This window comes from Lissotriton vulgaris, chromosome 8 (assembly GCF_964263255.1).
Source record: "Lissotriton vulgaris chromosome 8, aLisVul1.2, whole genome shotgun sequence".
In the NCBI taxonomy this organism is placed as follows: Eukaryota; Metazoa; Chordata; class Amphibia; order Caudata; family Salamandridae; genus Lissotriton; species Lissotriton vulgaris.
Window position 1 is genome coordinate 1,262,258,060 of NC_141696.1, and position 15,945 is coordinate 1,262,274,004.

General features: G+C 46.9%; 1 protein-coding gene across 1 annotated transcript in view; it reads right to left on the reverse strand.

The window, feature by feature from the left end:
- The window catches only part of CDK8 (cyclin dependent kinase 8), a 203,339-nt gene that overhangs the window by 159,133 nt on the left and 28,261 nt on the right, over window positions 1-15,945 (reverse strand). Inside the window, exon 3 of the mRNA XM_086935177.1 lies at window positions 14,778-14,888. Coding sequence (XP_086791303.1) covers window positions 14,778-14,888 — 111 coding nt within the window. The remainder of the gene's footprint in view (window positions 1-14,777; window positions 14,889-15,945) is intronic.

Below are 15,945 nucleotides of genomic sequence, written 5' to 3' on the forward strand. Positions count from 1 at the left end.
GTGGAGCTTCTCCTTGGGCTGGAATTCCACAGCAGCAGACTTGGTGGAGGTTCCAAAATGTTCCTTAGCTCTCAATCTTAGGCCCTTGTGGTCTCACAACGACCCCTTAGTCATTTTTATTCAGAATGGTCATTAGAACATTGGAATGTTGGGAGCTCCATTGAAAACAATGGAGTGCTCTGGGCTTATAATGGCTGGTATAAGCCTGGAGCTCCAACATTTTAATGTTTCTTTGTTTACAGCTCTGGCTGTGAACAAAGGCTTCAGGGAACCTGAGGGGATTCCAATCCCTTCACTCTCCCAGAAGGGCTTTTGTTTTTTTGTTAGAACATTCTGTCCTCTAGTGACAGAATGTTCTTATAGCCCTTCGTAGATGGGCTATACCGCTATTAAAGTCCCTCTCCCTAGTTAAAGGCCCTCGTATTCGGCTCGGGGCCTTTAACGCTGGAGAGGGCCTTTAATAGCCGGTATAGCCCTCTACGGCGGGCTATAAGGCTATATTAATGTACTGTATATCTATTTGACAGGCAGATTGTGCACAGGCCTTGGGGTGAGCCTTTCACAAAACAGTAAAAGCATGGTGTGGGGGGAAGAAAATATACCCAATACTTCATAAAACCCTCCAAAAATTTCTTGAAAGTGAATCAACTACTTTAATTGGCAACTGAACTAAAAAGAATCGGACTGGATTTAGTTCACAAAACAAAGCTAGGTAAATGGTCGTGCGAAATGTGTATCGGGGTAAAATAAGTGGAGCCGGTGAGGTGTTAAGTATGCGCAATGTAAAATTTTGAATTTAATGTTTTTGAAACGTGCATTTCTAGAAACCTTTTTTGGGTACTCTAGTGCCTTTTCCCATTCTTTGTCGTGGAGCACCAGTCCTAATTCGTCCTCCCATTTCCGGCGTGGGGCTTGTAGAGGGGTTGTGAGCAGTTCCTGTATCGCTTTGTAATGCCAAGTGACTAAGTGCCTCCCCGTGTCCATACGCAGAATTGTGTGCAGCACCGGGTGTGTGGCGCTATCTATTAATCATCTATGGACCAGAAACTGTCCCGGGGGAGGGGGGGGGCGGGGGGGGGGGGAGATCGTAGCTTCCCCTCATTTGGGCATACGTTTTCAGCTGTCCATCCTCGAACAGGGACTTGACCTCTGTCACCTCATGCTCAGTCCCTATCCGGAGGGCGCTGGAGGTGTAATATTTCTCCCGCTGAGGGAATCCCACTAATTGGAGCAATGGGGAGTAGAGAGGCTGACTTCGACATACAGTGTATGCACATCATGCATTTACGGGCTATCGCTACCGGCAGAGTATGTGTACGTGTGGGCTTGGTACCCGGCATCAGTAATATCCGGAGGGCCGGGAAAGGTATCCGGCCATCGTTGGAGAATGCCTCCTCCATGTGGCGCTCCGCCATCTGATAGGACGCCCAATGTAGTTGGGCTGCTAGGAAGTAAGCTTCAAAGGAGGGGGCTCCCAGACCCCCTTGTGTTGTGGGCAAATAAAGGGTTTGCAGGGTTACCCTATGTCTACCAACCCTCCATATTAAAGTTGTAAGTAGTGTGTCTAGTTCTTGAAAAAAGGAGCGAGGTGGTATTACTGGGAGATTAGTAAAAGAGTAGAGTAGCCTGGGTACCATAATCATCTTCGCTAAACCTACCCTTCCTATGCGGGCCAAGGGCAGTGTCTTCCAAAAGGCGACTGCTGTTTGCAGTCCAGCCAATGTCTTGCAGTGATTTCCTTCATAGAGACTCTCGGGCAAGTGACACAGCCGCACTCCCAGGTATCGGGGTACTGCAGCATTCCAACCGAGAATCTGGGGCCCAATCGCTATCTCTGAGGGGGCTAGGTAGGGGCTTAGCAGAAAGATCATTGATTTTTCCCTATTAACTTTGAGTCCGGAGACCTTTACAAAGTACTGCAATATTGTCCATATCGGCATAAGGTCGCTTGTGATATCTCGCACATAGATCAGGAGATCATCGGCTTATAGTGAGACGCTATGCACCGTGTCCGCAATTGTAATGCCCCATGTCTCACCGCCTGGCGCAAACGAATGGCCAGGGGTTCCACTGCCAGGGTGAAAAGAAGGGGAGACAAGGGGCATCCCTGCCTCGTCCCCCACTCCACCGGGAATGGAGCAGAGATGTACTTCCCCACTCTCACTCTAGTCATGAGGCCCTTATAGAGGAGTTGTGCGTATGCCAGCAGGGTCAGGCCGACTCGTACCTTACGGAGGACTGCGAATAGGTATGGCCATGGTAGTGTATCGAAGGCCTTTTCGAGGTCTGGAATTAGGCATGCGGCACGTGGGAAGTGATCTTTTGCTCTGTCTTGTATATGGAAGAATCTACGTATTTTCTGTGAGACGCCACGTCGGGGGAGGAAATTGTCTTGGTTTGGAGGGATCAATTGTGGGAGGACTTGAATGTACCAATCCGCTACAATTTTCTCTAAACTTTTACAGTCCACGTTGAGTAGGGTTATAGGCCTGTATGAGGACGGGAGAGTGGGATCCCTATGTGGTTTGAGGAATGTTACCAGGGTAGATTCCCTGAGTGAACCAGGAAGTTCACCTCTTTTTAATGAGTCTTCATACATGGATACGAGCGGTGGGGTCAGTTGACCTGAAAAGTGGTATAATATTCGAGGGGAAAGCAGTCCATTTCCAGAGCCTTGCGTCGTGCCAGTGCCCTAATTGCGCGGGTCACGTCCGGGGATTTTATCTTTGTCGCTTGCGCCTTCCCATCTGTCGACGAGATGCTTGGCACAGGCAGTGAGTGGAAGAACTGGGGCAACGCTAGTCGTGAGGACTGTTGCGGAGCCTGATAGATTCCGTATAATAGTCGTGGTAAATGCGTATTATATCCACTTGTGACTGCTTAGGTTCCCCGTGGCATCTATCAATTCTGTAACCGGCTGCATGTTTGTGTCTTGTTTCGCTAGCCAGGCTAGGAGTGTTCCCGCCCTATTTCCCTCCCGATGTACCCAGGCGGCATATGTCCTAAAATGCTATTTACGAAGGTCTCTCATAGTTTTCGCGTAAGTGGTTTTTGCTGTTGCCACTTGCTCCGGGGTAGCTTCCCCTTTATCCATGCTTTTGGTTAGGTCCGCCAATTTTGTTCCCGCTGTTTGTAGTGATTGCTCTAGTGTTTTTCGCACTCCTACTATGTGTTGGATTCAGTGTCCTCTAGCCTCAACTTTAAACACGTCCCATTCTATTGCTCTGGAGGAGGCTATGTTTAGTGTGAAGTATTCCTGTATGTGGTCGCCGTGCGCGTGACCGAACACCTGATCAGTGAGGCACTCCCAGGACAGGTTCCAGGCGGCCTCCATCTGAGGATCACTGAATGTGCGTCATGATCAGAGAGTACTCTGCCAAGATAGTCTGTATACTGTATTTGAGGGAGCAGCGCTGTGAAGCAGAGGAATCTATCTAGCCTCACCCGGAGGTTGTGTGGGGCGGAGTAAAAGGAATACACTTTAATGTTTGGGTTCTTCTCTTGCCAGGCATCTACTAATGTCCAGTGGATAACCCAGTTTTTTTTAATTGCTCTGTCTGTTTCAGTGCAGGGGACTGCGCAGGAGGGGGATGAGACCTATCTAAGCTAATGTCTAGAGTGCAGTTATAATCCCCTCCCAACAGCCAAGGCAGCGATGTGTATTGGGCGAACACTCCAGTAAGGTGGGCCCAATATTGATCCTGTTCTACATTTGGGGCACAAATACTTCCGACCAGTATTTCCTTACCCTCGAGGAGTCCCGCTAGCAGGGAGTATCTGCCTTCTTTGTCTACCATTCGGGATTGTTCTCTGAAGGGAACCCCTGGTCTAACCCAAATCAGGGCACCCCATGCGAATGCGGAGTATGTTGTGGCACAGATAATACCTCGCCATTTCTTACGTAGGCGATCCACCTCTGTCGCAGTCAGGTGTATCTCCTGTAGAGCAATTTGTGCTTGCTGCCGTTTAATGTAGGCGTAAATCGCATACCGTTTGTTCGCTGTGTGCATGCCCCTAACGTTTAACGTAATGATCTTCAGGTCCGTGTAAGGGATCTTGACTGCCATTGCGTCTAATATCTAGGTGGTGTTTCTTTTGGCCTGGAGTCTCCGTCATCCTTCGAGCCACCCCCATCACTGAATAGAAAATAAAACAATAAAATAAAAAATCCTGCCACTTGTATCTGAACCATGTTTCTCTATGCTGTGTGGGCTCCTCTGAGAGAGTGGTGGGGATGTGAAATGCGGGGGAAATAAGGTGAACCAATGGGAAACAGTCCCAACTCATAGGACCTATCACTCGAGGCGATACGTCCAAACTGCACGTCATGTGCAAACTTTAGTTCCTTGAGTGGGGGAAGTGGTCATCCCGCCTCCGTCAGCCGCTGTCACTGCAGCTACCCGCTCATTGACTGTGCTTTGGTGGTGCCCAACCGCGACTATTCTAGCCACTGCCGTCTGGTGCAGTTCAATGCTATGTACAGTCTTCATGCGCCTTAAGTGTAGGACCGGTTGCTGGAGCGTCCCTTCGGTGTCGAGCAAGGTCTCTTAGTTTAGGAGGTATAAAGTTCTCGAAGAATGCCCCCATAATGTGAGTCAGTCCAGTCTGGGAGTATCAGATCAGAGTGTCGGCCATTTGGGGGGTCACTATAGGTGGTGTTATTGAGCCATCGCCGGGAAAATTCGTGTCGCTGCCTTCTTCCTCTGAAGTGAAGAGGTGCAGGCCTCTCTCACCGTCTGAGCTGTCGCCCGGGAGTCCCATCCCTGCGGTCGCTTGAAGGGCTCTCCGGCGTTCCGCTATGATTTGTTTGAGATCAGGAGAGTTCTTGTTGGAGGAGTCCGAACGTGAGCACAATTGTGTAAGCGTGACTTTTTTCTGTTGCCCTCGCTGTCGGCCTGCTGGTCGATAGGTTTGCCCCTTCCTGGGATTGTCCACTTGTGACAGGTGCTGCTCAACCCAGCTGCTGGCCTCTGCCGAAAAAGTGGGTATTTCCATGGTGTATGATCTTGAGTCGGGCCAGGTACAGAAGCGCGTATTGCAAAATGTTTTGGCGCACAATGCGTTTGGCTGCCAAGAAGGTGGATTCTTTTGGTTGAACAGCCTGTGAGTAATCTGGGAATAGCATGACCTATTTGTCCTCTACTCTGAATGTTCCCTGTCGTCTTACCGCTCGGAGGATAGCGTCCCAGTCTTGGTAATGAAGCAGTTTTAAGAGAAACAGTCTGGGCGACGACCCCGGCTTTGGTTTGCGGGCCGGCAGCCGGTGTGCCCTTTCTATGGAGAAGAATGGGGTCAGGTCCCTTGCTTGTGTGAACATCGCGATTTAAGTTGTAATGTAGTCGAGAGGGTCAGTCCCTTCCACTCTCTCCAGCAGATTAAGGATGCAGATGTTGCTTCTGCGGGACCGTCTTTCTAAATCATCCGTTTTGCTCTCCAGGATCTTCACCCGTCCTTTAAGATCGTTCAAGGTGTCCCATTGCTGTTGTATTTGCGGTTCCAGAGTATGCATTGTTTTCTCTCCTTGCTTGACTTTGTCCGACAGCTTTCTGTGCTCGTCCCCAAGCAAAATTGAGGTCTGTGGCCAGTTCTCCAAACTTGCTCTCCATGGTTACCCTTGAGTGTTCAATTGCCGCCAGGACTTTGTCCAATTTATTCGACATGGACTCTGAGGTTGTGGGTTCCTCTCCCAGCTGTGTATTGTGAGGTGCTGGGGACGTTGTTCTCGGAGGACCCGGGGTCCATGAAGTGCCAGTTACGCTTTGGCGCCCCATGGTGATACTGTCCCTCGTCAACAGCCACCGATTGATTCTTGTGTCCCTCTTCTTCTGTGGAGGTCCAGTGGGTCACGGTCAGTTGGGGCCTATGCTCCCTGTGTGGTGTCCTCCGCTCTTGATCCGGCCATTACTTCAGACTGTCGCCCGGTCGCTGGTGGGTGATGTCCGCTGACCCTCCTGGCATACGCCCCGTGCAGACTGGTATGGATTTTGATGGGGGGAGGATCACTCCGTGAAATGGTAGTGAGGAGCGACCGGACGCCTCTCCGTGAATCCTTTTGGGCTTAGTCTTCTGGAGTCAGTGGTTGCCCAAGGGAAGATGTCTGTTGTCGGTGTACAGGGGTACTCAGTGTGCGCAGAGTGTTATTTCAACTCTGGGTTTTTAGCTGAAGTGGGGGTTCAGTGTGTCTTCAAAAGTGCCCCGGGGTCCCATGCACGGTAGCGGTCGGTCACACTATCCGGCTGTCTCGCAGATAATGGTCGCACCCTGCAAGGCCCTGGAGGGGGTCACGGACATGTTCTGGGGGCACCCCTGCACGGGACCTTCTTAGGCGGTCGTCTTGCGGCCTCGCTCCGTGCTAGTCCTGGGTGGTCCCGCTATCGAGCTCTGAGAGCTCCCGCCCCTTCGTCTAAGCCTCCGATGTGCTCTTGTGGTGTGCCGCTTCTCACAGGCACAGGTTCCCGGCTCCCAGTGGGGTTTATTTTCTTTATTTTGAAGGTTTTATATAGCGCTGGATAGACCGGAGGTATCGGAGCGCTTCACATGAGCATCAGATCATAGTTACAGGTTACATGGTTACACAGTTATTAGAGCATGGCAACATAGTGACTTGTAAGGTTGAGATAAAACAATAAGCACAAATACGTAAGGGGAAAAGCAGGCAAGGGGAAAGATTCAGGGGAGGGGTAATGAGGGGGGAAAGAGAAGAGGAGGGTGGCGGACACAGCATGGAAAGAGGAGGGGAAGGGCAACGGGGACACAAACCGGTAGACGAGTCAAAGCAACATCCAAAGTCCAGTAAGCTGTGATCCCAGGGGAAGTGGTATCACTTCTCTAGCTCTGTTGTGGGAGGTTTCCTTTACTCAGTGGACTCTCAGACTCCAAGGCCTACATACTGAATCTTTCCACAAAAAGGGGACAGGGAGTGCTTTGGCAAGGGGTTCCATACCATACCTCCGATGTGAGAGGCTCCCTTGGCACAGTTGACTCTCTCAGCGGGTTTGCTGAGACTCCAGAGTATAAATATTGGATCTTTCCCCAACAAGGGGAGAAGGAGTGCTTAGTCAAAGTGCACAAAGGACAGGGCAAAGTGAGAGATTCAGGGGAGAGGGGATAGGAGCTAGGGAAGTAGACAAAGAGCGAAAGAGTACTAAATGGGAACAAATTTTAATTAATGAGTTATTATATAGTGTTGGCTAGACCTGAAGGAAACAGAGTGCTTTACATGAAGAACAATAATGTTACAATTTACATCAGTTAAAAATGATATAAGTATCAAAAGAATTTAAAGAACATAGGGGACAAGGTGAATGGCGCAAGGAAGGGTAAGGGGATAGGGTAAAGGAGTAGGAGGAACATAGGACATAGAGACGAGGGGGGGCCAGAGTGGGGCAAAGTCTGGCTGGGTAGGTGATGGCAGGGGGGGGGTTGGAATCCAGAACCCATCTCCTCTTTAGCTATATGGTAAAGACACCGCTGTGTTAGGGGCAATTGCTGGTGGTGTGAATAATTTGCTGGTGCCTGCCTGGTTGCATCTCCCCGCGCACCTCGGGATTACTGCGGTAGGCCCTGGCGTCGGCGCGTCATCTTTTCAGGTGGGGGCCTTCCCTCGCATGGCCCAGGTTCCCGGCTCCCAGCGGAGTTGCAGGGCTGCTGTGTTAGGGGTGATTGCTGGTGGTGTGGATAATTCACTGGTGCCCGCCTGCTACCCGGTTGTATCTCCCACCTCGAGGCCCGGTGCCGTGCCGTGGGAGGGTGCCTAGCGTGGGTGCTCTGCTGTATTGCTGCGGTGGTGTTTTTTCAGGTGGGCTCCCCCCCCCCAGCATGGGATTTGCCACGAGCAAGGGCCCGCGGTCAGCTGCCGCAGCGCTCTCACCTGTGCTTTTCTGATGTATTTCCCCGCTTGGGGGCTGTCCGATCGTGAAAGAGAATTGCAGCAAGGTCTGGAAGTCGGCAATCACCAGGACCAGTCTTCAAATCTTTGTTCCGTTGCGGGAGCTTCTTACATGTGCTGTGGCTGTGGTGGCATTCGTGGCGGATTGTTGTCCGGTTCGGGCATACTTTAATGCCGATGTTGCGGGCTGCTGAGCGGAGCGCTAGGGAAGTGCTGCCGCCATCTTGGCCGGCTCGGCCACGCCCTCCCCCCTAACCCCCCCCCCCCCTTGGCACTTTAGTCATTTATTACAAGCATTGTTTTATTTTTTAAATTGTGTGAAATTCAATGTAACTTGTATTGAAACGGACTTAGGATGCTGGGGCTTACATGCATTTTCCTGGGACTACGGGTGGAGGGAACAGCTGATATTTCTTGCTGGGCTGCTTGCACGAGGCACCTGTGCATAGCGCCCATTTTACCACCTTGGGGACGGCTAGAGCAGCCATTTCAGTAAGTGTGCGCTCTAGCTTACCTTACATCCGTAATATATTTAGTAAGGAAAGCAGCGCAAATGTGGCTGTAGTAAGAACTTCAGTGGGTCTCAACTCACTTCTAGTTGGTCTCGTATGCGGCTGCTATGTTTCCTGATTTTTAATCTTACTTATTAGCACTTTAGTCATTTATTGTAAACACGGTTTCATTTTTTAATTTGTGTTAATTTGACTTGTCTTGAAACTGACTTAGGTTGCTGGGGATCCGTGCATTTTCCTGTGATTACGGGTGGAGGGAAGGGCTGATACTTCTCGCTAGGCTGCCTGGGCATTTTTTCTACTTTGGGGATGGGAGGACCGGCCACTTATGTAAGTGCGCGCTCTAGTTTAACTTGCATTATTCCTAATGCATTTTGTCTGGGATGCTGTGCAGATGCGCCAAAGGCGTGCCAATGCAAGCCCGTTTGCGCCAGTCAGCGACCCAGAAGCATACAGCGCCAGTCACTATGCTGGTATCATCAAAAAAGGTACTTTCCGTCTCTTTTACAGCCCTTCACAACTTCAAACTTGCCTTAACCTCCACTTGTACTCCTCTTAGCCCCTATACTCTTGGTCTCAGAGACAAAGTGCACATCATGTGCTTTTTGCACTAGCCCTAGGGAACAACCTACAATGGTTTAAGTTGGCCCTAGCTCCTCTTTTGTAGCGGCCTTGATCAACTCCAGCTCCCTCCCAAAGCATGCAGATAATTAATATACATGACCTACTGTGCGACTAATATCTTGATGCGTTGTTTGGCTTACAGATTCCTCTGGTCTGGATACTTGGAAAACAGTCCCTAACTGCTTAAAAATTCTGAGGATGGATCGCAATAAGGGTAGAGGGGGAGGACTTGCAATTATTTACAAGGAATGCCCCACTCTGGCCCCCCCTGCCCCCTATGGAATTAGTAGGCGCAGAGATTTTGGGCTTCACTTTCTCCTTCTCAGCCACGCAATCTTTATCTGCGGCATTTATTTACAGGCCTCCTGGTCCCTACCAAAGGGATCATAGCCTCTCTATGTAATGGTGTGACCCCTTTAACTCTCAAATATGGGCATTGTATCTTGCTGGGAGATTTTAACCAACACATAGATTGTGCAAACGCAAAATATAACGTTAATTTCTTCTGGAGAATCTGGCTGTTATGGGCCTTGCCCAATCAATGCATCTCGCTGGTCATACTCTAGACCAAATTTTCACTTCCCGACCGCTTGAAGTTGATACTCCTATCCCTCTGGTCTGTTCTTGAGGAAGAGGTGTGGCGCAGCGGCCAGGGTGCCTGACTCCAGACCACAGGGTTCCTGGTTCGATCCCCAGCAGCAAGGTAGCCCAGCACCATGTGACTGGGCAATAGTTTGCTTAATCTTCCTGATGGCCACCTGCGCTGGGACACCTCTCCGGAGGTAGCTGTGCGCTTTACAAATGCTGTTATTTTATTTCATTTAATTTCATTTCTGGTCTGTTCTGAACAACATATGCTTAGGTTCAAATGGGCAAAGCTCAGAGGCCCCCTGCTAATAAAGGCAACTTGTCGTGTATGGTAAGAGCCTTCCAGCGTACACTGGAAGAGGGTAAACCCAATCTTTACGGCAACATGGACGAGGATGTAAGCCGGATTGATAGTTGGATTGAGACTCTTGCTCCAGAAAGAATAACACAGCACCGCCGTATTAAATTGTGCAGTCCTTGGTACTCTCCTTCGCTCGAAATTCTAAAGCTAGAGTGTAAACGTATAGAGAGGCAACGGAGGGCAACTTGCTGCCAAAAACCAAAAGCAAAATACAGAGAATCACTTAGGAAATACCATAATTAAATTAGCAAAAACACTATACTTTGAGGCCAAAATCTTACACACGGGGAACCACTCCAGGGAATTTTTTTAAATTAAGTCCTTTACCTCTCCCAAAGCAGGTACTAATTATAAACCTTCTTCTCAGGAATGGTGTGAACAAACTCTTTCCTTCCATGAAAAAATAGCTTTTATTCAAGCTAGCCTCTCGCATCCTGGAGCTGAAAGTTGCTTGCTGGGCTACAGTACAGAGGTAATGGTTTGCAAAGAGAAGGTGAAGGTGGGAGAGAGTTGCCCAGATCTCATTCCATCAGTCTCCATCTCCAGGGGAAAAGATAGTTTCTTGGATTCTTTTTTCTCATCTCCATAAAAGATTCTCTTCTAGCGCTAAGTCACCTCAATTCAGGCTCCCCGTTGGATCCTGGTCCCGCCTTTATTTTAGCCCACGGGGCAGAGGTTATTACCCCGCTGGTGAATCAGCTATATAATGCTTCCCTCCCTTCCAAAAATCTCGGTCTTGCCAAAGTTCTGCGGATTAGAAAGGCATGGTTAGGGGGCAGGTCTCGGTCCTTCCTGGGCCCCTGTCTATAGAACAAACTTCCACAGTCTTCCTGGTGTATCAAGGAGACACCTGCGTTAAAAAAAAACGTACGCCCTGGTGTTTTTCCTACCAATAGGCCTGTCCTTCCTTCTTTCCCGCTGATGGGCCTTCTGCAGTAGCGCCAGGACACTCCTTGGAGTAACGGTTGCACTTTACAAATTACTTACATAGACAAATCATAACCATTCCTGCAATACCAAAACCATTCTAAGCTATCTACTTATCTCACTCCCATACATTTCAATTTCTCATTCGGTTAAACCTCTCCTTGCCATCTCACAATATCGAACTTCTCTTCACCCTATTTATTCACCCCTTGTTCCACCTTCACCAACTTATTCCATAATTACGCCCAATTTTTAATAACTTAATATGTCACCATTTGAAAATGGAGGCATGTTACAGTTTTACTAGAGCACATGATTAACACAATAACCAACAACTCTACAACAATAATTATTAGCCACTGGGTTAACCACTAACTTTGGGGAACAGAGTAGTGTGCTACCCACCATAAAGTGCTTCAACAAGTCATCGATGATAGTAAGCACTATGAAATTAAATTACAATACAGTGTTGAACCAGCTGTCATAGTCTGGACCAGCATGCATCCTTTTAGAGGGAGAAAACCTTTGCTTTATGTACAATTCAAAAATAGCAGAGTGCCTGCTTGCCTTCTTTCGCTCACCTCTGCTAGAATCAACAAGCCGCTCTGAATCATAACTAGGGCTCTCAGTTTTCTGTTTAAATAGATTTTTACATATAAATACAGACGGAAATCTATTTTACCTTTGTCTATATTTATATGTAAAAACGGCAAAATACTAGCAAATTAGGCAGTGCTGCCGTGCTCGAATCTTTTCACTTTAGGAGGGGTGTTTTTAAATTGCCAGTTTAATTGTTCCCTCAGCTCTTTACAGGTCCGTGTAGAAAACTGGCGGAGTTTGTGCAGTTGCACATGTGTTTTTGTGGCGTGTTTGTGTGGCGAACATTGGGAGGGTGTCCTTACCCAGCTTGTGTGCACAAGTCAGGGATGGTGCACGAGGTGTTGTGTGTAGTTGCAGCGCATTCTTGTTCATCGACCAAGGGCGCATAATAAATTAGATTATTTACATGCCATGAATGTTCGGTATACATATAGGATAAGGACAATGACAGCACAGAGGCGCCAATAGAGTCAAATTTCTGAGGGGAGGAGATTGGGGGCTAAGAAAACATTTCAGGGGGGCTAATTCTTCCAGCAGTAGGCAGAGTGGGGAACAGGAGCTCTAAGAAGAAGTGAAAAAACTACAAAGCCCATTAACAATCAAATGGTCTTTTAAAGACCTGTGAAGTACTTGGGTGCAGCTGTGTGTGTGCCCGGGAAGCTGTCTTAGGCACTGAATGTACTCTCTGCTGACTGCTCTGGACAAGCTTCGATAGACACAGAGTGTAGTGCCTACGTCACTGAAATTGTTCCGCCTGTCTGGCTCTAAATAAGCTCAGATGGAGACTGAGTGTTGGGCATTGGTCACTGAAAGATGTTGTAAATAAGCTCAGATGTACAGTGGCGGGCATAGGGTCACTGGATGTGCTCTCTGGTGCCTGCTCTAGAAGAGTCGGGGAAGGATAAAAATCTGTGTGGTCCGTGTCGAAATGGAAACTTTTAACAATCAGGTTTCACTCTGATCTCAGGGCACACATATAAAGCTGAGTTCGACTACCATGGCCATACACACATCCGATCTTCATGAATTCTTCATTAATTCACGTATTCATTCACATGCAGGCAGCAGCTTTGTCACAGACGTTTCCCGCAGCAATGTCTTATTATTTCACCAAGTAGGTGTGAAGCCTAGGTCAGATGCCAGTTTCTTCCCATGGTAACCGTGCCCAATAGTTAATAGATTAGCTGGTGTCTAACCTAAACTCATGTGGCTCGTGTCGTTTCAGTAACCTTTTTCCTTCTCCCCTTTTTATATTTAATTTGGCAAGCTTTAGTCAGAGATAGGTTTTGACAGATCAGTCATCAATATGTTACACATTCATGATACATATCTGATCCATTATCCTCTGTTATGGTGTTAAGACCTCGGAAGTATGAAGGCCTGAAATCCTGACTTGCGGATCACTACATGTTTCGGGGATGTGTTGTATTTTTTGAGAATTTAGAGTTATTACAAACACGTAAAAATGCTTTAAGAGCCCAGCTGGATCAATACACATATAAACATTCACCTTTGGAATCTAATCTTATTCTCACAATATGAAAGTGAAAGCCACTAAAAGTAAATTTTCATTACAATTTACCAGCAAATGTGTTCCTTTGTTAGGTTTTAGAATAGAAGTCTATAGCAAGCACTTGAGGTGACAAGCAGCACCGTTAAAGACCCCAACCACATAATGAAGAAAAAACACAATTTACTCCTAATTGAGGACATAGTGTTCAGTGACGTAGTACAGGTTGGGGCCCGAGCTGCAAGGGCCCCCTCAGCACAGTACTCTGGCCTGGGAGTTTCAGATTAAATCCGGAGACGGGACCCTTCTAGTACCTTGCGGGGGGGCCCCCTCAAGTTTTGTTATGCCATAGCTCAGACACCTTCCATTACCAGATTGCACATTGATTACATTGTCTGCATTCTAAAGAAGGGGTGGCAGCTTGCGTTCTTGCTGGCACTCCGCCCCAATTTAGTTCAGCAACTAGCAGATATACCCACTCTGTCCTGGGCTGTCCGGAGAGCTGCCCCAGAAGCTGTGCATCTATCCAGCCTCCTGCAACCCTACATGTGACATTTCATAAACAAATTAGAAAAAGCCTCAATGTCCTCAAAGTTTTCAGATGAATGTATTGTGTTGACTAATAACAACCGAGAGCATTTGTGTGCATTGTCAATTTAAATAAATGTGGAAAAAAATTAGCTGTAGTGTCGTCTTTTGCTTGTGGCAAAAATAAATGTGGACAAATACAGAAAAAATGTCCACAAAATAAATATGGATGAATACAGACGGAAATGGCAAAAAAATAAATACCATAAAACCGGGAGCCCTAATCATAGCACAGACACACCAGATCTTTTACTCCATTTAGCCAGGCTGCCCCACTTTGCACAGCAGGCATTCAAATATGACCATATACCTCTACAGCAGGTGCTAAAGTAAATTAGCCTTCATTTTGGCTTATTAAATATTAATATATAGGTTTAAGCAGTCAAGCGAGACATTCAAATTTTAAATATCTGACAGTAGCAGAAACTCAAACAACGAATTATATTACAATATGTGTGGTAGTGCCATTGTAAATTGTAGTTCATTTATTCAAAATCTTACCAAACGTATCAAGAACATGTTTCACACTTCTCACTCAATTCTTCACTGGTGCCTTTCCAATATGATGTTTTGGATCAGTGCATAAAAATACAAGCACTTTGAAATGAATCCAAAAATTAAACTGGTTCTTGTACAGACTAATGTATGAATACTCCATTTATAGGGCTCTAAATTGCAAAAATCTCTTTTTAGCATTACTTAGACACTGTCCTACAATCTCGGTGAAGTAGCCATTTTCATTAGAAAAGGGATCCATGCAATCAGGTTTTCTTGTTACGGCCATAAATTTCCACACTTTACCAACTTTCGATTTCGACTTTGCTATTAAGTGACCTAACAGGACTTACACCTCACACAGTTTACCAGCCGCTGTACATGCAGGTAACCACGGTGGGGCCGTGTAAGGGGGGACGATGCTCAGGAAAAATTAAATAAATAATGTATTTTCCCTCAGCATCGTCCATCGAAATTCCCCCTAACACGACCCCACCGCTGTTTCCAGCACAGACCGCGTCTGCATTGTACATCAAATTCTTACCCCTATAAAAATGAATGAATTGATAGGACAACCCTCAGATTCTTGCTTACACTACCAAACTGGCAGAAACACCACACAATTGCTTTATTTATTGAACTGCCTTACTAGAAAAGCTAAAATTGTTCGGAGGTAGTACTTACCCATAGGTCATGTTCAGCATAATCAAAAAGGAGCCATACTTTTCTGTCAGCATGAGAAAGGAACACTTTTTGCAAAGAAATCACATTTGGGTGCTTAAGCTCTCGTAACAGCTGCAAAACAAATAAAACGTTATTAGACCCAAGTACATCAGCAGGAGGCTTTTTGCGGCTACAGAGGAGGAGGAGAATTGTGGCAGGAAATAAACTAGTGCATATTCACAGACACATCAAACTACTTTTGCCAAGTCCTCTTACAGGAAATAGCAAGGACTGAATGCTAATTGAGGGCACCAAGAACATGTTAATGATACAGGTTCTCTTAATTTTTGCAATAAGCCACAGAGCCATGCATACTTAACTTAGATGGACAACCTCAAATCTCCAAGCAATCTACAGTACAAAGGATACTTTTGCAATCTAACATACATCAGTGATGGTATCAATCAGGTAATTTTGACATTTCTGCGCTTTCGAAGGTATTAAGTTTGCCAAAAAGACACAAGTATTTATGCTTTTTGATTATGCTGGCCCACTACCCATTGAGACACAGCTCTCTTTCCAGAGCACAGAGGTGCAGACCAGTGGCATGTTCATAATGGTAATATTTTTATAACAACAGGCTTTTTAGACCCAAACACAAAACCGCTCTTTGAAAATTATTAAATAGGGAATTGAAAAAAATCCACAGACGAAGGTCAGCGGACTTTCACCAGCTGGCAACGTACGACATGGTAAAAGAACAAGCACTGGCAAAGCTAATAGGTCTCGGCAATGACCAAGCAATTGACTTTGTAAATGTGAATGTCTTTTAGCCAAGTTGTCTACCAGTAAATCTGCTGTGGACAGGCAACCCAAAGCAAATGGCGCTTGCCACAGGGAGATGAAGTGATTTGCTCAAGTTTACGGCGTCCTCATGAAAAGTAACTGGTGTTAATGTAAAGCACTCGACTACCTTCGGGTTGTATAAAACTGTACACAAAAAAATTAAAAAGCTCCACACAAATAAATATCTGAGGGGCACAAGCACAAAAGAACACACTGGAAAGGTGTTATGGACGCAGAGCATAAGGAAAATTACAGGGAGTAAAGAAAAGGCCTTCCAAAGCCCTTACCTTGTTGAGGAAGAAAGGGACAGTAAGAAAATACAAACTCTTTCACATGAGCCTAA